The sequence below is a fragment of the Camelus bactrianus genome, chromosome 1 (genome assembly GCF_048773025.1).
Source record: "Camelus bactrianus isolate YW-2024 breed Bactrian camel chromosome 1, ASM4877302v1, whole genome shotgun sequence".
NCBI classification, from domain to species: Eukaryota; Metazoa; Chordata; class Mammalia; order Artiodactyla; family Camelidae; genus Camelus; species Camelus bactrianus.
Window position 1 is genome coordinate 62,108,459 of NC_133539.1, and position 26,583 is coordinate 62,135,041.

Below are 26,583 nucleotides of genomic sequence, written 5' to 3' on the forward strand. Positions count from 1 at the left end.
GGCAGGAGCCATGGGAGAGGGGAACACAGAGAACCTCCACTCCCTGAGCGAGAGCAGGACACCAGCCAAGCCCAGCCCGCCCACCACACTTCAGTACAGGCCAGAGAGCTCCCACTGCGTGGACCTGACCCCTCCTTTCCTTCTTCCAGTGAGTTAGAAGCCAACTTGCCAAAGAAAGGATGTGGGCGACTTACTTTGGAGACATAGGGTTGGCGGGATGGTGAGGAAGTCTGCATCCTCCTCTGTATCCCATCCCCAGAGGAGAAGACACCTAAGAGGCCGAGGGGATCAAGGTGGCTAGAATGTGCTGGGATGGCTGAGGCCCTGCACGGGCCAGAGAACCGGCCAGATTGGAAAAGGGAGTTGGGGGCCTCACTGGCTGGAGGCACAGACTGTTTCCTGACTCTGGCTCTGAGTGGCATCTACCATTCTGGGTGGCAGAAGGGTGGCCTGAGGCATGTAGGCCTCTGACCACCTAAGAAGAAAAAATCAATTAGCAGCAGCAGGTTTCTATCAGGTTTCTATCCTGGTGCAGGGTTGTTTGGCTTTATTTGAAAAACAAACCAACATCCTTCATTAACACTAACACAGGGGTGGCCTTCTGCTGTCACCTGACAATTAAACATCACACAGCACTCACACAGGTCACACCCTTGGTAGGTTCACAGTACAGTGTCACACCCTGGGCAGCACACTGGCCCACGGTGGCCACACAGAAGTATACTTCTTACTGCACAAATCTCCCTTAAAAAAATCAAACAATCATCAGGTCAGAGAAGACTTGTTGGCTCCTCCAGTGAAGAGGGTACAAACTTGGTAGCTGAGGCTGGCTCCTTCTGGCCCCTCACAGTGGGGGCTGAGGCCAGGACTCCTCAGGATGGTGTCTGACTATGGCCAGGACACTGCCAGTGGCCTCCTTCCCCACCGAGGATGGAAGGGATCCAACGCCCACAGGTGGGGGCGAAGCACTGGGAACCAGCCTGTCATCAGCGTCCCCAAGGCCCCCGCAGACTGAGATGCAAATAGCTCCAGGCCCACGCGGCTCCCAGTCTGCTGACGAGGGTGGCTTGCTCCTGTTTCTTCTCTTTCTTTTCACTTTTTTCAGAGACCAAATCTCAGAGTAAGAGCTGGCAGTTCTGGAAACTTTTTCTGGCTTCTCAGACAACTGTGGTAATGATGGAGACCCTCTCCAGGCACTTTCTGCTGACTTGCAGGGGAGGGGAAGGAGGGACTCTTCCTCTGGAGTGAGTGGTCCTCAGGCCCAGGCAGTACAGGGCTGGGTGAGGAGACCCCGTGCTCACACTTGGGGAGATGGGGCTCCCTTCAGCACCCCACCCAGCCTGTGGCATCTCTGACAAAGAGAAAGGCAAATCCCCATTTCTAGCTCTTCAGAGGGCCTTGTGCTGACTTAGAGACCTTCGCCACCTCCTGCTTCATGGGCTGGACACCACTGGGCAGCCCTGGAGGCCAAACTCTTCAGTCCGGAGGCAACTCCTGCAGCTAGAGGTACAAGAGTAGCTCCAGAGTGGTGGACATCACACCGGGGTAGAAGGGGATGATCTGAGATGAAGCCTAAGAGGAGGAAACGCAGGAGTGGGCATTCCTGCTGACTGGGCTTAACTCCAGAAAAGAGCCCGGTGCAGCTGAATTCACCACAGGGCAGGGCACACAGAGCAAGTCCAGTTCTGAGGCCTGCTCTTCTTACCACAGACAAGATTTTAGACCCTCAATCCTGCATCAAGCCCCCTGCCTTGTAAAAATTCTGAGATGCATTTCCTTTGTCTGAGGAGCCCTTGAGGGCTTCATTCCTAGGGTCCAGCCCTGGCCTCCCTGTCCTTCCCAGCCCGGCACAATCAGGGGTCCAGTGGTCTGCACCACGCCAAGCTGCAGAAGACAAGGACAAAGGGCTTCATGGGCCCAGAAGCTTCGCATACTTGGGGGCCTGGCTCCAGTCTCATATGGCGACGCCTCAGTGGGCAGCTCAGTGTCCTCTGGAGAAAGGCCGACACAGGGAGTCCAGAGGACAGACGGAGCGGGGGCTGAGGGGAGGTGCTGGGTGCGTTGTCCATTCTCCAGAGGGGGAGGTGGGAACCAGCAAGGAAGGGCCGGCTGGCCTGTCATCTCACCAGGCCCCCTGGGTGGCTCCGCAGGACAAGCTCCAGCTGAGAGGGCCGTGTGGGAAGCTCGGGTTCAGACTGTTTCCTTGGTAACGGTCTTTTCCAAACCCAAGCCTGGTGAGGATCCATGTGGTGGGAGCCTGCAGATCTGCAGGGAAGCGGCTATGCCAGCCTGTGGGTGGGGTGTGACTGGGAGGCTGGCCAGCGCACCACCTCAGGTAGCAGAGGGACAGGTGGTGCCTGGGAGGCAGAGGCTGGGTTCCAGCAGGAGAGACCTGCTCAGTCCAGTTGGGGGATTTTTCTTTAACAGTCACAGTCATCTTTATTCCACTTGGAAGGAATCACTGAAACTTCAGTGTCAGAATCGCAGCCCTAAGGAGGTCTATGGTTTCTCACGCTTCGTCTCCCATCACACGTTTCCCTCTGAGCAGTGTTAACCAGATTTACTGAGAAGAACAGCCTTATTTAGAGAGATTTCTGAACAGGTTTCCATCCCCAGGGAGGGCGAGGCTTGCTTCAGAGGGAGGGCTGGAGGAGGCCGACAGCGAGGGCCAGTGGGAGAAGCAGCAGGAGTGGGAACACCCTGGAGGCAGTGACCCCTGTGGGATTGAACAAATGCAGTTAAGGCCTCGCTTGAAGCTTGGAGAGTCGAGTTTGTGGCTGGCTGGCACTTGTGTGCAGGACTAGGTGGAGCATATTTCTGTGTACTAACCTCTCTCCAGGCTCCCTCTTGCTATCCCATTACAATTTTTCTTTCTCCTGATTTCTTTACATATTCATTCCTTTCAAAATGACAGTACATGTATATTTATGCAGTTGCCTGAATCCTCTTTGAACGATTATTTTTAGCACTTATATTCATTATCCAGGTCTGTCTGGGTTCCACAGCCAGTGTTTCTGCTATAATTGTTCAGACCCTCCCAGGACAATTTACCTTGATCATTTGCAAAGACCCAGAGTGCCCTTCAGTTTACTAAAGGTTTTGGGTGAAGGGTTCCGAATGATGCCTGGGGAATGTGCCCACTCTTCCTCTGTAGGGTGTGGACCCGCCTGTCCAGGGCTCTTGCACCTGCCCTACCTGTGCCAGAGCACTGCTGAGACAGCATCCCTTCCAGAGCCGCCACATAGTCCTGGCCCAGCCAGTCATGGTACGTGGTTTTCTCTCCCACAGGCACTGCCCGGATGGTAGCATCCTTGAAAAGCAGGTCCTGGCCATGATAGTTGGAGGAGTCGAACATTTTGAACCCATTCTTATTGTGGTCATCTCCAAACAGGTCCTGGAAGCACACAGCAGAACTGCTTTGCATCTGGGCTCACAAATGGTCACCCAGGTGCCACTTGCCATTAACTGCTTTACACACCGTGAACCAAGGCGCAAGGAAAGTCAGGTGCCAAGACTCTGCTTGGAAATCATAAGGTTGACAACTCATTGACCTCTGTCACCAAAGGGGATTTGGAGTAAGAGATGACCATAGCCACCACTGTATGACAGCCACTCAGAAATATCACACCAAACTAGCTCTTGGATACAGAACTGAAGCCTGAGACTTACATGAAGAAAGACCTGTAAATAAGAGATGATGTGGATGAGATTACTGAGGGCTTTGCTAGGCCTGCCCAGCATTAGGCAGCCTTTTCTACCAGGCTTCCTCACTCTGTCTTACAGGTGTCCTTTACTCCAAACCAAAATGATTTCATAAGAGAGCCTTTTGTTCTGTCACTAGTACTAAGAAAGTCCTAGACGAGTTGAATATCCTTTATTAACCCACTCAGCTAGTGCGCAAGACATTCTTGCAAGAGCTATTCTCTTCCCTGTGGAGGGTCCTCAGGATAGGTGTGCTCTGGCTCCACCCTGAGAGAGCCAGTAAAAAGACCAGAAGGGGCGTGAGAAATTATAAATACATAAAGGACATCCAGAGCACAGGGACAAATGACTGTGTCAGCTTTTCAATACTGACCAAGGGGGAAAGAAAGAGTAAGGTGGCTATTAATCTCTCTGGGGCGACTCATGAATCCTCTTGAGGAGCTAATGAAAACTCTGAGTCTTCCCTCCAGAAAAGTACACAACCACACAGGGTTCTTCTCCCATATCACTTTGGAGGGTTTGGGGATCCCTGGGGAACCCAGGGACCCAGAGTCAAGAACTCCTGGGACAGAGGGACTCCACGTGGGAACATGAGAGTAAACATAATTTCAACTTTTAGAAACTGGCCTGGAGAGCCAACTGGCTCTGCAAATCTGCAGTGCTTTATGGGTGGAGGGAAAGGTCAACTTCAGCCTACATCAGGTTGAGGGTGGGTAGAGGGGGAGGTTGGGAACCAGGGGCTATGTTGTCAGACAGCCTGAGTTCAAACTGTAGATGTGTTTAAAAGTGTGACCAATAGGATTTGCTGATGGACTGGAAATAGAGCATGAGAGGAAGACGAGCCCGAGCTGATTCCTGAGGAAATGGAAAGGCTAAAGCTGCTGTTCCCTGAAGTGGGGGAGATGGAGGAGAAAGAGGAGTCCAAGATAGATTTGTTCAGTTGGAGAGGCCTTAGAAATATCGGTCAAAATTTCAAGCAGGCAGTTGTTAAAGATGCAAGTGTGAGTCTGAAGGGTGGGTCTGAAGCAGGGCTGAAGATGTACATTTAGGAGGCATCAGTGTGTAGACAGCAGTTAATGACCTGGGGCTGGATGAGATCAGCAGGGGTGTAGGTGCTGACAGAGGAGAGGATTTAGGATTGCACCCCAGGGCACTCCAGTGGTTACTGGCCCAGGAAAGGAGGAAGAACCAGCAAAGGAGACTGGGAGGAGTGCCCAGAGAGGCAGGAGGAGAGCCAGGACAGTGTGCGGCTCTGGGAGCCAAGGGGGAAACTGCTTCCAGGAGGGAGGTGAACTTCAGGAAGAGGGAGCTGCAGCCAATGCTGCTGAGAGGTCAGGGAGAGGCAGGCTGCGAAACAGCCACTGGATTTAGCAACATGGGTCACTGTGACCTTGACCAGGACAGTTTCATGGTCCTGGTGAGGCCCATCTATAGTATCCATCCTTAAGAGAGAGACCAGAGGAGAGGAACTGATGACCCCAGAGTAGAGACAGCTCTTTGAAGGAGTTTTGCTGTAAAGGGGAGTGGGGTTATGGCCAAGCAGGAGGGTTCATTTGTTTTTACAAGATGGTAGAAATAACATGTTTGTATGTTGATGAGAATAGTCCAACTGGGAAAGGAAAATTAATGATGTAGGAGACCAACCAAGGGGATAGTGGTTGGAGGCATGGCCCTGGCTAAGTGAAAATCACAGAATTTCCCCTCAGGCTTCCTCAGCTTCTCCTGAGGTCTGCTCCAGGTAAACTGAGGCATCCCGTGGGCTTGGCCCACCTCTGTCGCCCTCCCCATAGTGAGGTAGCCCCTGCCCTGGCTCACCTGGGCCTTGTCCAGCAGTCCATACACAGTGAAGATGTTGGTGTCTGGCCGGACCATGACGGCATGGGACGGTATCTGTGCCAGGTTGCAGGCTGCGAACTGGGACACCTCGGCCCGGGCCCCATTGGGACACAGGAGCTCATAGTCCTCCAACCTGAGCTCAGCAGCCCAGGGCTCAGCATTGTGGCCTGAGGGGATGGAGCAGAGGGAGAGGCAGGGAGGGAGGAAGGAATAGAGAGACGGTGCTCTCCTCCAGGACCCCCAAATCCTCAACTGGGCAGAGGTGGTGATATCTGGCCAGCTCCCCAACCCCTTTCCATTCTTCAATTGCTCCGCTCTATTGCCAGGGTGAGAGAACCCAGCTGGGCTAACAATGTTATTCATAGGAAATAAGTATCCACTATGTAACAGTTTACAAGCACTGCAGGCAGGTATGATGGCTCCCATTTTACAGGTGGAGAAACTGAAGCTCTTAATCACTCCCAGGCAAAGAACTCCATTTGTGTGTTAATAGGTCTCAGGCCTGAGGGTGGGATGGGTTCCTGAAGGTGGTGGTTGACCTTCTCCCCTAATGGCTGAACTTCTCAAAGCAGAGGGAGTATAATATCACATGTTGATCTGTAAGAGGAAGTTTCAAAGGCCCCTCCTTGCAAAGATTCTTGTCATGTAGATCTAGGGGGGTCCCAGGAGTCTGCATTTTAAACTAGCAACCCAGTGATTCTGAAGCAGGTGGGTAGTTCAAAGGCTCCCTGGGAAACACACTGTTCTTGGTAATCACGTTATTTTTGTGCCTTCATTCATTCACTTAGTATCTGCTCTTCCTATTTCCAGAAGGAACTCCAGGTGGGCCTACTAGCAGACATAAAAAAAATTTGAGTGGCCCTAGGTGGTTGCCTGCAAGTGAACCTCTCAAAGGTGTCTCCAGCCCTGCCTCTTCCCCTGACCCTCATTCCAGGACCACAGAGGGCACAAGGCTGGGATCAGGCAGGGCTCATAGCTCCTGCAGGAGCACACAGCTCCTTACTCCTGGGGGAAGATCCCCAATGTTCTTGGTGGAAGGTTGGCAGGGGATAAAGGTTGTGGCAACAGGGCCTGGAACTCTGTTGGGGTAACTGTTCTACAGCCTCGGTGACCTTCGTAGGTAGGATGGGATCTGAGTTTTGAAATACTGATTGATGTGATGTTTTCTCCCTGCATGTCTTGCTTTCCCTCACCACCAATCTCCTCCTCCTCTTCCGGCCTTATTCCTTTCTGCCCTGAGTTTCTGGGAAGGGATGGGTTAAGACAGAGTGGAGAAGACTGAGCCGCCAGCGTTTGGGGTTTCAAAGCCTGGGGTGTAGCCAGGGTATATAGAAAATGCAAACAATAAGAAGGGAAACAGCTTCCAGTCTTTAAAACCGACAGATTCCCTGAGGAAGGAGAACAGGACTGGGAGGGGAGGGATGCATGGTAAGGGGCTGCACTCCATAGGACCTCAAGAGGGGGTGTAGAGGTCCTGGAGCAGAGTTCCTCAGCTCTTCTTCCCAGGTGGAGCCCAGGAAAGTGACTCCAGATTAAAAATCGCCTGTATGATGTGAATGGGGGTGTGCTGTGCCTTATGCGGGCTTGGGGCTGCAGAGTGATTTCCCTGTTCATGGCATTGACCTGCTCGGGTAAAAGATCAGATGCTGATGTGAACTGATGACCCTGTGGAAAGAGTCCCCTGCCACCCACACACCTTGGTGCCACATAAATACCCTTGGAGGGGTCTCTTTAAATTGACTGAGTTTCTACTATTTTGTGGAATGGGGATTTGGATTCCAGACCAGTAAAGACCGTATGTGACCTGTGCACCTGAATATGTGGCCTGGGATCTGTTCTTAACATTTGGCCCTTGGGGCCCCCAGGATGCCCAAGGGGCAGAGCCTTCTAGGCTCAGCATCTCTCAGCTGCTGCTTGGCCCGCAATCCCAGCCACATCCAGTGCCTGGATTGTGTTGGAGTTGGGGAACAGCCCCGCCAGAATCTGGCCCTGCTCTGGCCCCAGCCCTGTCACATACCATTTGTGTTGTCGAAGACGGTCGTGTGCTTGACAAAAGCGACGTCCCCTGCATTCTCAACCAGGCACCTGCCACACAAGAAGCCAAGGCAGGTGTTGGCAGAAGGGTCCCACCCCTGCACCCGGCCCCAGGCCCACCTGCCTGGCCCATCGAGTACCTGAAAGCACCACTGTAGCCGTAGTACCTCTCCTGGCTGTTGCCCACACACTTGTTGCGGCCCTGCTCATCCCCCACACAGAGAGCACACAGCGAGGATGGGTAGTTCTTGGGGTTGTTCACAGGCACACAGCTGGCGCTGAAGAACTCACTCACCGCTGGGGTGGAGGGGAAGGGCTGTGTTAAGGGGCTGGCAGCAGAAAGGGCAGCCAGGGAGGAGATGGGTGGGCTGCTCCCCTACGGATATGCCCACTGCCTGGCTCAATGGCTCAAGGCCACCCATCTGCTCCACTGCCCACCCAGCTCAGAGCGGCACGTCTCCTCCTGTGAGGATCACAGGGATGGGGGGAATGCAGAGGTTGTCTAGATATAGGAACCCCACTGACAACCTCTGGTAAGTGTTCTCCCAGCCTTGCCTTGAACTCCCTCAGGGACAGGGAACTCACTACTTCATAATCTCTTCTGTTCCAGTCAGGGTAACTGCCCAGCTGTCTGGAAGTGAGAGCAGCCAACCCTAACACCTTACATGTGCTCGTGTAGGTGGTTAGAAAAAATGTGTTTTTTTCTTCCTGAGGTGCCAGCCAGGACAGCGGTGTGTGTGCAGCCTTCCTTTCACCATGAATGTGCATGATTTAACACCCAGAGATGGCCCTGCTATGGCATATGGTGGGTGCTTGGTAAACGTGTCTTCTTCAGCACTTACACAGAGGGCTGGCCTCTTTCCAGCAAGGTCCCCTAGATATCCAGGGGGACAGCCCATGTCTGGACAGTGATACTGCCAGGCCCAGAGCCAATGCACTTGCCTTTCTCCCTGTGCCCACTGGAACTATTCCACTCTCAGTGAGTGGGCAGGGACACTGGCAGCCTCCACAGAACTAGACACCCATGACTGTCACGATTGTGGCCAAGAATATTCCCTAACCTTCCCAAGCGTAAGGGACATGTGAAGGAGGAAGAGGAAACCTCTCTGGGGCTGCCTTCTGTCGGGTCCTGCTGGGAGAGGACCCCGACCCTCAGAGCTGGCCCTGACCCCAGCCAACCCCAAAGAAGTTTGCACATCTGTGTGTCTGTGGAGGGTGTACCTGTGAGGACATCACAGTGCCTGGGCCGGATGAAGCCTTTCTGCACGAGGGCGCCCACGGGGATGTCCCAGCCAGTGGGGTTGCCGAAGGCCGGGTGGCAGGAGCGCTTGCCCCGCAGCTCGTCCAGCGTGAAGGCGTAGGAGCTGTTCCGCTTCACCACGGCCACCACGAAGTACGAGTTGCTCCTGTCTTCCGCTGGGGGAGGGGACACCAGTGAAGCCCCTCATCTGTGCTCGCCTGGCCTTGGTAGGGCAAGAGCCAGGGCCAGATCCTGACAGAGCCCTTCTTCCCTCAAATCTTCTCTCCTGTTGCTGGTCAGTGCTGTGGTCCTGGTCCCGACAGTGTCGGCCCTGGTTGCCGGGGCTCAGGAGCGCCCGGGTCCGAGGGCCGGGTAGGTGTTTAGCAGGCACATCCAGCAGCAGGACCCCTACATGTCCCCACATTGCGGATAAGCAGCCTGTGGGGCTCCACTTTTCAGCATTCTGTGTCTCAACACCACCCTCCAACAGTCCTCACACAGAGGGATTTCGTCCCTTACAATCAGGTGGTATTTTTCTCACCTCCTGGGAAAACAGTGGAGGCACAGCTGAGGCTGCAGAAGCACTTTCCCTAAGTGGAGAGAGTTTTCACATCCAAGTGGAGGGAACCTGAGGTCACCACTCAAGAGGACAGAGCACCAAGCCACTGGCCCAAGCTGCTGGGAAGGTGTACATGAGCTGACAGGAAGGAGGGTACCAGGGACACCTTCCATGAGCCACACGGGTGGGATGGAGGAGGCAGAGGAGGCTCCCTAATCCAGGGCTCAGCTAACAACTTTAGCCTGTTTTTGTACAGCCTGGGTTGCAAGCTAAAAATAATTTTTATATTTTCAAAGTGTTGCTAAGAAAAAAAGAAGAAAGAACAACATGCAGCAGAGTCTGTATGTGGCCTGAAAAGCCTGAAGTGTTTACTCTCTGACCCTTTGCAGAAAGTTTACCAAACTTTCCGGTGACTGGGTATGCACATTGTGCGTGGAGGGGTTTGCCTGTGACAGACACCAAGGGAGAGAGACTCTGAGGGAGAAGTTTTTATAAATATAAAAATATCAACCACCTCCCAGCGATACAGGCGGCGGGCACCTGCACTTACGGGCATAGTGCTCCCCGGCTGCCGGAATCAGGCCGTACGTCTTCCCCGCTGTGTAGATGTCCTCGCCCCTCAGGGTCACAGCGTCAATTTGGCCAGCCTGCAGGGGGACAGAAAGAGCAGTTGGGCTAGAGAGGGCCCCAGGCAGGGTCTCTCAGGGGACTTTGGCCTCAGGCTCCCTTCCAGTGGGAACCCCATCCTACCCCATCTGCTCCTTTCTCTCCTTGTGAAGATGTGTGGGCAAGAGAGGTGCTTGGAGGAACACAGACTTGAAACAAACCACCATCAGCACTCCCATTCATGGGTGTCTTTCAATCTTTCAACAAATGTTTTCTGAAGGTCTCCTGTTGCCAGGCCCTGTTCTGAGCAGAACCCAGAATGGGGCCTGCTCTAGTTCTCGGTGTGGGTCTCCCCATGGACTGCCAGCCTCAGAGGTCTGGGGCACTGTACTGCACCCCTACACCTGGCCAAGGGCTGGCACACATCATGGATACAATACACATTTCTCAAATGTGTGTGTGGATGGATGAAGAGCCGGGTCTGAGAAGGTGGCAGTCTCCGGGTCTGTGGGAGGAGGTTCCAGGGCTGATGGACGAAGTCTTGCCTCAGGAGGCAGCAGGAGATGCCCAGAATCCTCTTCCTTCAGACCCTCTAGAGCCTTCCAGGTCACCTGTACCCCACCCCTACTTGTCCATTCTGAAGCCTCTGGACAGGTAGCCCCATGGACCCTGTAAAAGGGTTAACTGATAATCTAGCCGTAGTAGTATGACAAACCCCAAGGGAAGGAGGTAGGGCCCGGGGAGAGAGGAGACACTTGTACCCCAGGAAAGTGCCCCACACCATTCAGGGCCAGAGGCATGAAGTTCTGATGATAGAATACTAGGCAGTGGCCCTGATGTTTTGAGCCTGGAGGTTATGTCTCTGGAGGCCTTCCCTCCTACCCACTGTGATGTCAGGGAAGAACTCACACTTTGGACCCACAACCCAGGGGCTGGGCCAGATGATCCTCTGTTGCCTGGGTCACCGTGGCCAGGCACGAAACACGTTAGAGCTACACTGGACACCATCTCCAAGAGCCTTAGGAGTTAGAACTGAGGATCTCTGAGCCTTTTGCTGGGGTTCTCAGGAAACCTTGAAATCCACTTGTCTCCCCACAGGCCCTTGGCCAGCCCCTTGGCCCTCTGTGATGTGAGCTCAGATGGAGAGAAGGATCTTGCCTGGAGAGAGCTGAAACTTCACTCCCTGCATCTCTCCCTGCTCTGAGGCTCCTGGAACCAACCACTCCTTCACAGGACAGCCTGCCCAGCATCAGGAAATGAAGAGTTCCCACCCCTAAGTCTCCTTGATTCCAGCTGAACTCCTCCGCCCGCAGCACCATGAGGTTGAGACAGGCTCCCTGCCCCTTGAGCTGGGTGACCTTGGGCAAGTTATTCTTCATCCTCTCCTGGCCCCAGTTTCCACATCTGATAGTAATCATTCCCACCCCATAATGCTATTGGGTGGATTAACTAAGGTAACCCACGTGAAGGCTTAGCACAGTGTGAGGTACACAGGAAGTGTGTGCTTATGAGATCACGATCCTGGCCCCCTGTTATTCCTGTCCACTCACCTCAAGTTAGGGTGTTGCCTAGCTGGGGCAGGGTGGACATGTCTGAGGGGCTCTGGCTTGGTCTACACTAGGGGACTACCCTGAAAAAAGCTCCTCACCATCAGGCCCCAGCTAGTTGCTCTTAAAAAAACAGGAGGGACACCTGTGACCACAGAAGGATGTCATCCTTGACTGCAGGGCCTTGGAGCTGGCTCCGAGTCCTGGCCTCAGTCTCTAGTTGGAGAAGCAAAACAGAACAGAGCTGAATGGGCCTCAGAGCCCAGGGCCAGTGCTTTTAATTACAGGTGGCAGGCATATTAATGGATGCTTAATCAATTTAATGGTCCATGACAAGATTAAAAAAAAAAAAAGACTAGGAGAGAATACAACAGAAATTATCAGCACACATTGTACTTAGTAAGGGTAAGTATTGTTTTGTTTTGTATCTCTACGTAAGTGATATATATTTTTACATATTTATATCTGAAAGAAAAGTTTTTGTGTACTAGGCTGTGATTGATGTAAAATGTATTTTTGACTGGGTTGCAGTTTAATAAATGATGATCCGAGCCCACTCTCTATTGTGTACAGAGAAACTGAGACTGAGAAAGGGGAAGGGGCTTGCCCAAGGCCACAGGGTCATCAGTGCCAAGCTGTGTCAGTCTCACACTCCTTCTTCTTGGGGCCCACCTGCTCAGTGGGGAGGAGTCCCTGAGCTCCCTCAGGGGAAACAGACCCCCTCTGCCCTGCCCACAGGCAGGGTAGCTCCTTCCTGCAGCAACTTCCTCCTTCCCTTTCTCTATGGGAATTGTCACAGGAGACCTTCTCCTCCTCTGTATCCTCCAGACCAGGTGGGACAGAGGGAGGGTCAGTAAGGACTATCGCAGGCATTGCCCCACCTGCCCACCTGGCCCACTATGCCCCTCTGGAGTTGGCTCCCACCTGGATCTCCTCTATGCAGTGCTGGGGGGACTCAGCTGACACACACTGGATCTCCGGCTTGAGCCTCTGCCGGCTGAAGGCCACAGCCATGTCTCCACACTTCTGGATCTCGGGCGTGGACAGCACACACCAGCGCAGGTAGTGGGGCAGCCCTGTGTGGGTGTGAGCACGTGGTCACCTCCACATTGGCCTGCTTCAGGGGCTGTCCCTCAGCAGGAAGAGCTCAGAGTCAGACCCAAGGAAATTCTGGCCCATTCCCTGGTTATTTCACCGTCTGACCTTGTTTCCTTACACAGGAAGGGGACAAGCGACCTCTTTCATGGGGCTGTGAGGAAAATCATGGCGGTCATGTATCTAACTTAGATGTGGCACACCATTTTCCTGACTGTAGGCGGAGGAATACGGAGGTTAGGGCTGGAGGCAGGCAGCCATTTGTAGACTCCTGTAAGGGTCCAGGGCAGAGAATGCCGGAGGCAAGGTCCTAGCCAAGCGGTGGGGAGGAGGAGCGAGGCATGGTGAGAAGAAGGAGGTGTGATGGGAGGAGCGAGGCCTTTTGGGAGGAGTGAGGCACAGTGATGGAGGATTACAGGGCTTGACAACTTCTGTGTGGAGGGGCGAGGAGACCCTTCCCAAGACAGACCTGGAGGGCCTGGATTTCACCCCCTGGAGCAGATGGGGCTTCCAGGGTACAGCAGGCTATGCAACTCCAGAGATGCTTACTCCCCAACCCCTAGAGGCAGGGAGGCGGGATCGACAGGTTCTCAGGGAGGCCAAGAGGCACACACACCTCCTGCGGTGAGTGTCCTTCTCTGGCCACCTCTCCAGAAAGGCTGGCCATGGCTACGGTCAGGCTGGGGCCAGTGGGAGAAGAGACAGGTGGACTTACGGTTGGGGTCACAGAGGAGACCCTTCATGGCATGCAGGTACTCGCGGCCCAGCCATGCCTCGTAGGTCTGCGTGGCAATGGGCACTAGCTCGGAGGTGGCGTCTTTGAACAGCAGGTTCTTCTGGCCATAGGCTTCAGAGCTGAACATTTGGAAGCTGCTGCCCTCATGGCTGAACAGAAGCTGTGTGTCAAGGGGTAGGGATGAGGGCTGGTAAGATGCTGCCCAGAGGCATCCTTTCCTCCCAGTTCAGCCACCACTTCCTTCTTCTTGCGCCCTCAGGCTGTCACCCACTCTGAGGACCAAGTGAGGCTCCACCTCCCTCCTGGGTCCCCTGTGCTTCACCAGTGCATTCTGCTTTGTCACACTTAGCTGACTGAACACATGGCTCATGGCCCAGGTGTGTGATGGTACTGAGCACAAGCAACAGGGCTGAGCATTGGTGGTTCAGATGCGCAAAAGTAAAGCTGATGTGGCTCACAGTCAGAAACTTGCTGCTCTTGTAAGCAGTGGCTTCAGGAAAACATTATTTACCACATTTAATGGTGTACTTTGGCATTTATTGGTTTTGCCATTTTGTTTATTTGCTCATATGTTCTGGTTTTGGTTTTAAGAGCCACAAGTACCAGGAGCTTTCTCTGAGGGGTGCGTGGGTCCCCTGGTCTCCCCGCTCTGGCCAGTCCTCCTCACTGCCAGCCGGCATAGTGGGTCTCTGCTTCACACTCTTGGCCTGAGGTTGAACACCCCAGTGGCCTGGATACCCAGGGGAGGGTCTCTGGGTCCTGCCCCTCCTGGTCTGGCTGGCTAAGCCCCAGGAGGCTCTGGCTCTGAGCTTCCATACTGGTGAATGACAAGAAGGTCCAGCAACACCCCAAGAAGCTGTGTGGGGTGCCCTGAACTCACCTGGCCTTCGTTGAGCAGCCGGAAGATGAGGCCCCCATCTGTGTCGGCCCGGACCACCACGGCATGAGCAGGCACACGAGCCAGGTGGCATCGCCTCCATTCAGTGACATCAGCCCGGCTGCCATCCCGGCACAGCAGCTCGAAGTCTTTTGACAGCAGTGCCTGGCCCCAGGAGGCAAGGGTTTTCCCTGGGAAGATGGGAATCCTGTGATGAGCCAACGCTTGTCCTGGGAGGGGTTTGGGGAGGGTGTCAGGGAGGGCCCTTGAGAGGGAGCCTGGGGAGAGCCTGAGGTGTTATGGGCATCAGACCCACAGTGAAAAGAAACTCTTATGGGAGGTGAGAATCAGAACCACATCAGGAGGTGAGAATCAGAACTACACCAGGAAGTAAGAGCCCAGAACCACACCAGCAGACAAGAACCAGAACCACACTGGTGGTTGCACCCTACAGTGTCTCTGTAGGTTGTGTCTGTTTACTTACGTTTTCTATTTCTCACCAATTTCTACTAATAAAATGGATTTGAGATATCTAACAATAATATAACATATAAACATAACTGCTCGTTAAAGATAAAAAAAGGAAGAAAGAGACGCTTAGGATGAGAGAGAGGAATGTATCAGGAGTTCACCCCTGCCATCTGGCACTAAATTTAGCTCTGAGCAGAGGGCAAGGAACAGGGAGCCATGTTGAAAACAAACCCTGACAGAATCGACCAGAACGGTGGCACAGAGAGAAGAGAGTAAATCTCCAAAGCTTCACCCACAACTCCAGCTATTAATGTTTTGGTATATTTCCTCCGTGCCCTTTTTTTTCTTTTTTTAATTTATTATTAAAAAAAGTTTTTTTTAATAGAGGTTCTGGGGATTGAACCCAGGACCTCATGCATGTGCTCTACCACTGAGCTATATCCCCCTCCTCCTCCATGTCCTTTTTTCTATTCTATTTTCTAACCATTTTTAATATTGTTAAGGACGTACATGATAGGCAATTTTGCTTTTTCTTCACTGATTTAAAAATATTTTCCCACATTACTGGAAATTTTCTATAAAACTCATTTATGATAAAAAAAAATAAGATTTATTTGAAAGAGTGAATACTGACACCAAATAGGAATACTAAGGAGACTAATTTTAAGGATTGTAACTCATGCAATAAAATATACCACAGATGGTCCTACATAACAATATTTTAATGACTTTTAAATTTTAAAATGAGGAGGATAAACCTCTGCTAGAAAATAGGAGGGGAAAAGATCATTTGTGGGATCATGAACATTCTATTCGTTCCGAAGCTATTTAAAAACAAAACCCAAAAACCAAGAGAGTAATAGTTTGGAAAACTCCATAAAGGTCATTTTTAATGACTGCATGATAATTTATAGCATTCTCAACAATTACTCAGTGTCATTCTCTCCCCACTACCCAACTTTCCTCTATTTTTAAACTGCTGTAAAGCCTTTGTATAGAACTCTGGGGGATCATTTGGCCTTCCCCTGAGACAAATGCATCATTAGGTTTCAATCTGCCACTCCTGTTTTCCATCACTAGGGACAATTAAAGCCATATTACATCACTACTTTTGCACATTTATGTCAATTCCATACTTTAGCTCTTACCAATCTTTTTGTAGGAAGATACTCTTTAAAAAATTACTTCATTAGATTTTTTTCAATTATCCATCAAAATTTTAAGAGCTGATTTTAACCCAATACATCCCTAATTGTTTCTCCACCTTCCAAATTCTGATTTGCTTGACTCATCTTGGGGCCCAAGTCTTGGCCATCTATTTTTATAAGATTGTCCTGCTCTGGAGACAATCCTATGTCCTCCTTTTTCAGATCAGTTGTTTTCTCAAATCTAGTGCATGTTGTTTGCCTTCATGAATGCCAGGTTACATGGTGGACCTTCTGATTTAAAGGGAAAGACTGACAACAACAAAAAGAGATAATGATTTAAAAAAAAATGATCAGACATTATAGAACAGGCAAAACTGGAGAGACAGAAGTCTGACTGTGGTCACCAGAGAGGGGGTCAGAAAGGACTGACCAGAATGGGGCATGAAGAAACTTTTGGGGTGAAAGGTCTGTTATGGTTACTGTCTCAATTGTGGTGGTGGTTATACAACTGCATGCTTTTGGCAAAACTCATAGAACAGCAGTTCGAAAGGAGTGCATTTTGCCGTATAAAAATTATACTTCAAAAAAAAAAAAAAAGGATTCTTTGGCAAATCCTAATTAGTCTGTAAAATAACTGGCCTGACTCTTCAAAAATGTCAGTGTCAACACAAAGAAGATTGAGAGACTGTTCAAAGTTACAGGAAACTAAAGAGACAACAACTCGGATGAGGAAGAGGAATGTATCAGGAGTTCACCACTGCCATCTGGCACTAAATTTAGCTCTGAGCAGAGGACAGGGGTCAGGGGGCCATGGTGAAAACAAACCCTGACAGAATCAGCCAGAATGAAAGAAGAGAGTAAATCCCCAAAGCTTCACCCACAACTCCAGCCATTAGTATTTTGGTATATTTCCTCCATGTCCTTTTTTCTATTCTATTTTCTAACCATTTTTGCTACTCCCAGGCAAAAATGTGTGTTGATAGATAAGGTCTGGCCTGATAAAATTGCTACAAAGGACAGCACTGGGGAAATTAGTGAATCTGGAATATGGACTGTGGGTTAGATATTGTCGATGTTACATTTGATGAATTAGGAAACTGTATTGTGGTGAAGTCCACATCACTTTGTTATTAGGAGACACACACTAAAGTCTTTTAAAGGGTGTGACGTGGGCAAACATATTCTCAAATTGTTAGGAAAGACACACACGTAGAAAGAATGATCAATTCCACGTGGCAAACGCTAAAAGCTGGAATTGGGGTAACGAATAAATGGGAGTTCTTTGAATTATTCTTGCAACTTTTCTGAAGTTCATTATTTCAAAATCTACAAATTTATAAATGACAACAATATAATGGATCAGTCCCTAACACCAACCCATCTTTAGTAAGTCCTCGTCCAGGGATAAGGGGTGGCTTCTTCAGGAACAGGAGCAAATGCAGAGCGGAAGACAGATGAGAGCTAGTGCAGAGGTTTGCAAACTTTTTTTAAAAAGCAGAACCCAGTCTTCACATGGAAAATGGAACCCAGTGCCAGATACATATCAGAGCAGGGGCAGGGCCGCTCACACCGCAGAGCCGCTGAGCTCCACCACCTCTTTCTTTCCTTCAGAGAACATTACCCGGCCTGAGACCTGGGGCCAGCCCCACCACTCACCGTCTGTGTTCTCCAGCACCGTGCTGTGCTTCACAAAGGCCACGTCCCCGGCCCCTTCCGCCAGGCACCTGCGCAGGAGGAACCAGTGAGCCTGGAGGTCTGGCCTGGACCCCGGGGCGTTACAAGGGGCACAGGGTTCACAGTCATGGAATCCTGGGTTCTAACTCCCCAATTTGTTGCTGTGGGGCTTTTGCAAGTTGTGGAGCCTTCCCATCCTCTATCGCCTGTAAAGTGGGAGTGGGAAAGCAGCTCCCGGTAGGGAGACATCCTGTATAATCTGTGTAGATTCTGCACAGCAGGGCTCGGGGCCGGTGCTCATACAGCGGTTGCTTCATCAGCACCCTTAATGCTTAGGGTGTTTTGAAGATGACTCTATCCTGCAGCATGGAGTTGGACTAGACCTTCTCATGCCACAGCAAAAACCCTTTGTGGAAGGGACCAGGACTTTTAAGGATCCTCTGTCTGTGACTCCCAGTGAGGGAGGCAGTTCAGGGCAAAGGGGCAGCCTGGGTCCCCACAGCCGGCAAACAAGTGGGAATGGACTGGGGGGACAACACCAGTAGAGGCCGGGTGGGCGAGAGGACTGAGGACTGCTGTTCTGTCTGTGCCCCAAACTGCATTTCCCCAGATCACACCCTGCAGCGTGGGGCAACAGCACACTCTCCGGTTCCAGGTGGAAACACTGCGGCCAGGGCAGTTAGAGGGACTCAGCCCCACCAAGCACGTTTCCTCCTCTGTGGACAGAAGGAAGGGCACCACCAGCCACAGTGGCTCTGTTGGCTCCATTCAGGGCTGATCTAAAGGGCCAGCCTGAACAGGGCAGAGAGAGGCCAGCCCTGACCGTCAAGCCTCTGGCCCACCCCAGCGCCCTCCCTGCTCTCACAGACACCAGAATGGAGAATGGGAGCGGCAACGGGCTGTTTTTGCCATTTTCTTCTCTCTGAGCCCTCACCTCTCTAAATATACCAAACATGTTGATTTTATGAGCAGATCCTGTCTGGCATATTCCAGTTTGAGGTTTTTAAACTAACCAGGCACATGAACTATATAAAGGGTGCTTTGATGAGCTGCAGCCAACACCGCCACCCCTCCCAGGGGCCCTCTCTGTGCCGAGGTGTTTTTCCCCAGCTCTGCAGCCTTGACCGCGCCCCTCTCACCGGAAGGCCCCGCTGTAGTCGTAGTATCTCTCCAGGGGGCTCTTGTCACACACCCCTTCCCCAGCGGCGTTGCCCCGGCAGAGGCGGCAGAGGGACTGGGAGTGACTGGTTTCTCCTGCCCCGGGGACACAGCTGCCCCCAAAATAGTCGCTGACAGCTGCAGAAAAAGGCAGAAGGAAGTCAAGTGCACAAAGTCGGGTCCCCTCCAGGTGCCCCGGGGAGGGCTCAGGCCACTGGAGTCAGGGGGGCTGGGCTCCCCAGGGACTCAACTAAACTCTCCACGCTTCAGTCTGAGCAAAAACGGGGAACTGGATCTGATCAGTGATTCCCAAACTGGGGCCACAAAAGTGTGGGCCTTGAGAAAGACTGTTGTTATTTTAAAATGGCTCAGGGGAATGACACATTTACCCCAAAATGGCCACATAGGACAACTATGAACCAGATACTGTTCTCAGTGAGGGTTTCATTTCAAAATCAGTAATGTGTAATCAATGGAAGTGGGGAAATGATTACTTAAAGAGTATAGCTAATTTGACAGACGTCACTTCTCAAAACACAGGGAGGAGAGGGAAACCACTCTCTTGGCAAATATTTATCCTATGCCCGAGGACACCTGAGTGCCACGTAGCGGGAGCTAGATGCTGGCCCTACTCGTAAGCCAGCTGCATCGTGCTCAGCTGAACAGCTCTTCCAGGGCTCCTTTCTTGGTCTTTTTGTATCCTCACAGGGAAGTAGATATTTGATAAATGTGCCAAGTGACTGAGAAATCTCACACACCTGGTTGCCATCTGAGAGGATATGGCTTCCAGGCTCTTGTGGGTGGTGCTGTATGGGGCAGAGTATCCATGTGGACGCGTGTATGCACGTGGGGATAGCATGCATGTGGTCACACCACAGTGAGGTGCCCACCAAGAAGGATGGAAGTTGAGCTCATAATAGCAACCACTTCCTGCAGTGAGCACACACCTGGTGCCATGCATTGTGCAAGGACATCGTGTGAATTATCTCAGTCTTCCCAGTGCCACAGCATTGTAGTCAGTGTTAATTTTCCCATGTTACAGAGGAGGAAACTGAAGTTTAATGTGTAGAGTAATCTATCTGAGGGCAGGTCATACTGAGCCTGGGTTTAAACCCCCATGTATCCACAGCAAAGCCTGCTTGAGGAGCAGACCAGAAGGCAGCACACTCAGGGACAGGGGATATGGGGATACCCCAAACCCTATTCGAGGTGTGGTATGATCCCAAGAGGGCAGTTCGAGAATGTGGTTGGCATGTGTCAGGGACCTCCTCAGACTAACACAGCTGGGTGGCCAGTGGGTGACTGGAAAAAGAAGGCCAGAGCATGAGAAGCAATGCTTCTGCCCAGGCTGCCAGAACGAGGGCCCCTGGCCAGGCCCCTTCGGTCCTGAAAAAACAGTTTCTGACCCCGTAAAGCCAAGGACACATTTCTAAAAATAGCAACCTATACTGTGTCTATACCAGGTGAGAGGCGCCTCCCAGCTGTGGGTGGGCCCTGGGCTTGGCTGTGCTTTGGGGCCCTGGGATGAGTGAGGGAGGGCTGAGTGCCTAGAGGAGCCAACCAACTAGAAATGTAAATGGTGGCAACAGCTCGGCAGGAGGGAGTGATGCCATCCCCGAGGCCTCCGGGAGGGCCCCGGGGGTAGGTGGGACTGTGCTGTTCCTTACAGGAGGCTCAAGATGAAGGGGAGCCCTGAGGGTGGCTCAAGAAGGAAGGGAAACGCAGAGTCCCTGCAGGAGAAGCCCTGAGTGGCCAAAGCCCTCACCTTTGAGCACGTCACAGCCCATCACTGAGAGGCGGCCGCTGTCTACCAGGTAGCCCACGGGCACATTCCAGCCCACCGTCCGGTTGATGCCTGTGTGGCAGGACTTCACGCCTTTCAGGGTGTTGATGGTCACGTGGGAGCCCCTCTTGACCACAGCGACGGCATAATAGGAGGTACCGACCTCTAGAAGGAAGGGAGAGGAGTGGAGTGACGGGGGCAAGGGAGAAGCCACAAGAGAGGCTTGGGACCCTGCTGGGGAAGGCGGTGGGAGAAAGGAGTGCGCGCGCGCGTGGTGTGTGTGTGTGTGTGTGTGTGTGTGCATGTGTGCGTGTGCACACCTGTGCATGGATGCATGTGCGTACATGGGTTCATGTGTGCCTGGTGTTCTAGTTACTGAGAGAGCAAATGGGTGTGATCCACACGTCTTACCACAAGACCCTGCCCCCTCCAGCCTTACGTGATAGGTATTATGCTGAGGTGTTCATTCATTCACTCATTTCTCCCTTTTCCTTCCCAAGCCAGCTCGCACTCAGCTGGGTCTACATTTGCACCTGTCAAGGGAACTCTGTAGTCAGACCAAAGCAGAAGTAGCTGGCAAGTCTTTTGTTTTCCAAAAGGATAGGCCCTAAGGAGAACTTAGAGGATTTGAGGGAATAGTACTGTGTTATGGAAGAAGAGTGGTTGAGAGGCGGTAGGGAGCAGGGCAGGGGCCTCCCCCATATTAGAAAAAGCGATTTCTCAGTGTTGGAGCAGGAGTGGAGGAGTAGAGCTAGAGAAAGAGACAGAGAGAGCGAGAAATACTAGCAGTGTGGTCCCAAATCACTCAGACCCAGAATGGGGTGCATGTGGGTAGGTGGGGGTCTACAGCCTTGCAAAAGATTCCCCTGGTCCAGATGTTGCCTGGAAGGGGCCATCAGATAAGACCTGGGTGACTCATCTATGGGGACTGATGACCAGAGGGCAACTCATCACACACACAGACATGCACACGACTACCTGGTGGCTGTGAGATGCCTATGACCAGAACAAAGCTGAGTTCTAGAAAACCAAGCCAGTGTTTCTTGCACACCTGAGCCTGGCCTCTGCCAATCTAAGCAGCCCCGTCTGGTTCCACCCTCTGCCTCCCCATCGTGCCTTTTCTTTCTAGTTCCTCGAACACACCAACCTCTTACCTGGGACCCTTCTCAGAGCACAATTTAAATGTTGCCTCTCCAGAGAAGCCCTCCTGTCTGCTCTGTTTCAGCAGGTCTCCCACACTCCGTATCTCTTCCCTCATGGCCTTTACTTCCTTCACGGCTCCCAGCACATTAATGACTACGGTTTTGGGTGTTTGTTTGTTTACTATGTAACTCCTGCTCTCTGAGGGCAGGAATAGGTTCTCTGCTTTCTGCTCTATGCTCATGACTGGCACACAGCAGGTGCTCAATGAGTGTGTTAAATCAATTAAAGAGGAAGAGCTATTTCTGGGGCCCACAAGGCAGGGCTGTTCCTGGTCATTGAGTGAAAAGGCTGGCTGGCTTGCAGGGTTGGACTGTGTTCTGTGTCATCTGACTGCCATCAGTTTAACAAGTGACCAAGCGAGACCCTGTGCTGGGTCCCTGGCACTGAGAGTCTGCAAAGATGAGGACCAGGTCTGCCTCAGGGGACTCACTGTGGTAAAGACAAAGAAAACAGAAGGGACAGGACCTTGTGGAGTGAGTCATTTCTCTGGAAAGCAGGAAACAGAGGCCTTTTGCAGCAGTGGGAGGGCCCAGCGGAGCTGCTTGGAGGTGACAGCTGAGCTGGGCTGTGACAGGTGCTAGGCATTGGACAAGCAGAGGTGCTGGGGGAGAGCCAAAGGGCAGACTAGGCCAGAGGCATGCCTGGTGTGAGGTGCAGGACCGGGGCAAAGCACATTCCATGTGTCAGGTGCGCACGGACCGGCTCCTTTAATCTGTGTGAAGGGGCAGGGATCACTATCCCGATTTTATGGTCAAGGAAGTGGAGGTTGTCCAAGGTCATGGAAGATGACAGGAAGGGGCAGAACTGGGCTTCCTTCTCGGTCTGTGGGCTGTGCAGCTCCTACTCACCACTTCTTGCCCGGCCCCATCCCCACTCCATGCTGCCTCTGACAGAGGGCCACGGAAGTACCCGGATAGCTGGGCATTACTGATGCCTTGTTCACCCCAGCAATTGTGCCCAGCACTACAACAGGCTCGGTGGGAGCTGCTGGATGTCAGCTAGGGGCTGCTGGGCTCCCCACGATGAAGAACAGACTGCAGTCAGCCCTCTGTGTCTCCGGCACCCCTGGCTCTCTGCGGGGGTGTCAAGTGAGACGTAGGGGGCTCTGAGGATCTATTTGGTTGGGGCTTCAGGATGCTCTGAGGACAGGACTACTGACCAGCTTGGGGGCTGCAGGGTCGGGCCAGGCCCAGCAAGGACACTGCTGAGCGACCTCCTCTCTCCTTCCACCCCAACTCCCACTCGGCCCCCTGACCTTGATCATACACTTCGCCCACCACGGGCTTCAGGCCGTGCTCCTTCCCCGCCTCGTAAATGGCTCCTCCATCCAGAGTGATGGCATCAGCCTCCTGGGCCTGCTGAGAACATGTGGGTCAGCACAGTCTGGCCCCAGGACCCACTCAGCCAGGAGCTCAGGGACACCAACCAGTCTTCTGAAGGCCCCTTGAAAAGCCCTGGAGGTCCACGTGGTCCTCTTCGTCTGGCCCGGGAGCCCCATCCCGGCTCAGCCTCGCAGGCCCCTCCCCTGCCAAGGCCTACAGGTCTCCCCTGACCAGGACCAAGACTTGCCTTGTTTTTCGAATTATGTTATTTAAAAAATATTAGTAATTTTATAGGACTCATAATAGCTATACATAGTTTTAAAAAATCAGCACAAAACGAAAAGTCTCCCTGACTTTCTTGTTTCTCAGCCCCCTGCCTATACTGCTAACCTGTTCCTTAGCTTTTCTCTTTAAGATGCAGACTAAATCCTACAAATGCCTTTGTCAATGTTTTCCTTTTTGTTTTAAAACACAAATGGGGCCCATGGATAAAACAGTATTTCAACATAGTTGGTTTCCACCCTCATAGCGGACCCTGGCCCAAGCCCTTGGCCACACAGACTCTGGATTAGCTCTTGGGGGCACATCAGGGGCTGCACTGAAATGAAAACCCAGGTCCCCTTGCGCCTGACACTTCCCTCTATGCCTTGTCTTATATTGGAGTCCTGCCTCTTAATGTCGTCAGTGCCAGTTTAGCAGATCTCAGCCTCTCAGAACAGCTCTCCCACCCACCACTCACCCACCCAGGACCGCTGGCCCAGCTCTTCCTGCCCCAGAAACCACACATGCCCCGTTCTGGAAAACTCCAGGGCAGAGTGAGTAACCGCCATGGGCCACTGAGGGGTCTGCTGTCTGTGCTCCCCTGGGTGAGGCAGGTCATGTCCCCCACGTAGAGGCCCTCTGTGTAAGGAAACTGCCTCTCAGTCACCTTTCCCCACTGGCGTCCTGAGCAGGGCCGTCCCTGGGCCTCTCAGCGCCTGGCCCCCGCCTGGGTAGGAAACAAGCTGGCCCTTGTTGCCAAGGAAACTCAGGAGATCCTATCACCAGGCCCTGGCAGGGGGACCTCGGAGCCTCTCCCAGTGAATGAGGCTGTTGTGCGCTCCCTCCTGAGTCAGAGCCCTCTTGTCTGGGCAGAGCGGAAGGGAGAGGACTCACCGAGATGAGCTGGATGCAGTGGTCAGCTGAGGTTCCCTGGACGCACAGGAGGGAGGGCTGGATGCCGGCTTCCTGGAAGGCCTTGCTCATGTCACTGCATTTCTGCTGCTCTGGGTCTGAGATGGTGCACCACCGCACCTCCATCCCGCCAAGCGCTGGGGACAGGGGACAGTGAGGCCCAGCTCCTGCAGCCCCAGTCCACTGTGTGACCCATCAGCACGTATAGCCAGTTCTCTGCAACAGCTCTGCCCTCTCACTGGGAGGTACTGGGGCACAAAGAGATGTCACGGACTGCCTCACCAGCAAAGCTGCGTGTGGACCATGTATTCCCTGCCCTTCCCAGGGGCAGAAGGTGTGGCTCAGAGCTTGGCCCTCAGGGAGGGTCTCCCAGCGTAGCAGCTAAGCTTCCCCCATCCCTCCCTGGCCTGGAGCACAGCCTGGTGGGTGGAAGGAGCACTTGCTGGCTCTGTGACTAGGCAAATTCTTGCCCCTCTTGGGTTTTTGTGTCATCCAACAAGAAAGTGCTAGACTGAGTTCTCTCACTCAGTGGTGCCCCTGGGCCCTCCCCATGAACTGGGACATGAGACTGGGAAGTGGTTATGTCTGCCCTTGAGGAGCCTGGCACCCTTTGGAGTATCTGTGATTACGCCCCCTGCAGACCCACCCTCTGTGGACACAGTGCCAGGCCCCTGACAAGGGGAGGTGGAGGAGTCAGCCGGTTGAGTTCAACTTCCTGCTCCTTTGGCTGGTGACTTCAGGCAACTTACTGACCTCTCTGAGCCTGTGCAGATGAGAAAACCACCTTTTGCATTGTAAGTAAACCTCTGGAGGAGTTAGGACACAAGGTACTCAGTGGTGGGGACCCTATTGGGGTCACATGATCTGACCAGGTCAGAGTCCCAGAGAGTTCTCAGCCTGGAGGCCCAGCAGAAGTGGTAAGGATTTTCTGAGTTTGCTGCCTTTGCAGACCTGAGCTCTTCCATCACTCATCCTGCCCAGCCAGCCCTGCCAGGGAGGCCTGTGCTCTTGGGAAACGTGTGGCTTTGGGCCCAGTTTCCGCCCACTAGGGGCCAGGTAACCCTCTCAAGGCAGCCTGTGCTTCCCATCCCCAGCCCAACGGTCAAGAACAGCCTCCCTCCCGTCCGCTTTGCCTCCCCCAACTCCGGGGGCACCCTGGAACGTGGAAGTGCCCTCGCCCTCTCCAGTGCTCCAAGACTGCACCCTGTTAGGCCTGGCAATTGCTGGCTTCAGACCGGGGTGGCGGATCCATTTTTTGTATTGATGAGGTCAGAGCGGTGGCATGAAGCCATCCTTTTAGCAGCCTCTGCCCGCGATCCCTAAGAGCAGCTCCCCGAGGTCCCGCCTCAAGTCTCAGCGTCCGGGGCCCTGACTTCCGTACGAGCGGCGGGTGCTGATGCGAGGAGACTCAGTCTGCGCCCCATCCTCTATCCAAGCACGGCTTCCCGTGATTCGGCCCGGCAGGCCGCTCCTCTCTCCTCCTCCCCTCCAGTCTCTCCAGATCTTTTCCCGCGTCCCTCCCCGCAGAGGCTCGGGAGAAGTAGAGCCGCTCTGGCTCCCAAACCTTCCTCGGGCTTCCACTCCCATTAAGAGCGTTTACCCTTCCCGGACCTCCCCCCGCCCCCCGACGCCCCTCCCCCCCATCGCCCCCCTCCCCCCGTCACTCCAAGGCTCTCCCCTCCACGCTTCTGCCCGCGCCTCTACTTGGCGGGTCAGAAGGTAGGTTTTCTCAAGGTGCAGCTCAATGCCGCTTCCTCCAAGAAGCCCTCCAGACACACAGGTCTGCCAGGGTCAGTGCTATTTCCCTCCCCCGTCCTTCTTCGCGCCTCGCGCCTTTCTGCGCCTTTCCCCTTTCCTGGGAGACGCAGGCTCAGGACACACTTTCCCGCCCCCTGGGACCCCACTCGGGAGGCGGGAGAGCTCCTGCTTCCAGGGTTGGGCGGCGGTGCCTCACCAGTGCGCAGAGCCAGGAAGAGCCACAGAGCCGCGCTGGGGCCCCGCATGGCGCAGTCTATAGCTAGCTGGGGCCGGGATGGGCTCGGGTTGGGTCTAGGTCTGGGTCCAAGTGCGTCAGCAGCAGCCGGGCCTTTCTCTCTCCTTCCTGCCTGGCACTGGCTTTTAGCTACTTAAGTGCTGCCAGGGCGCGCCTTGGCGGTGTCCACGCCCCTAGGGTGCACCCGCCCACCGCGGACTGGACACCTGGGCTTGACCAGACTGCCCTTGGCCTTCTCTTTGGCGCCCCCCGCTGGAGCCTCTGCCGGCGCGGGGCGGGGGGCCGAGTCTAACCTTAGGTCTCTTGATCCCGACACATAGGCCTGAATGCGCATCCTCAGCTACTGAGCGTCAGGTGCCGAGTATCTGGGGCCTGATTCCCCCAGCCCACGGGTTTTCCAAGGTTCTCGCCCCTCAACAATCTGCC

At 53.3% G+C, this 26,583-nt stretch overlaps 1 protein-coding gene across 2 annotated transcripts; it reads right to left on the reverse strand.

Annotated features, from left to right (window-relative positions):
* Positions 1-765: 765 nt before the first annotated feature.
* On the reverse strand, positions 766-26,312 carry MELTF (melanotransferrin). 2 transcript variants are annotated; one of them, XM_074365469.1, is made up of 16 exons: positions 26,119-26,312; positions 24,147-24,301; positions 22,925-23,027; positions 20,449-20,631; positions 18,665-18,821; positions 17,508-17,575; positions 14,236-14,423; positions 13,335-13,515; positions 12,449-12,600; positions 9,922-10,018; positions 8,794-8,988; positions 7,713-7,869; positions 7,556-7,623; positions 5,518-5,705; positions 3,196-3,394; positions 766-2,716 (listed from the first exon to the last, which is right to left on the reverse strand). In XM_074365469.1, exons 1-16 carry the CDS (start codon positions 26,165-26,167, stop codon positions 2,634-2,636), a joined length of 2,223 nt encoding a protein of 740 aa, XP_074221570.1. In that variant the 5' UTR covers positions 26,168-26,312; the 3' UTR covers positions 766-2,633. The 2 variants fall into 2 exon arrangements, with proteins under 2 accessions (XP_074221570.1, XP_010957600.1); XM_010959298.3 differs by having other exon boundaries at positions 22,925-23,024; positions 26,119-26,310.
* Between the last annotated feature and the right edge of the window lie 271 nt (positions 26,313-26,583).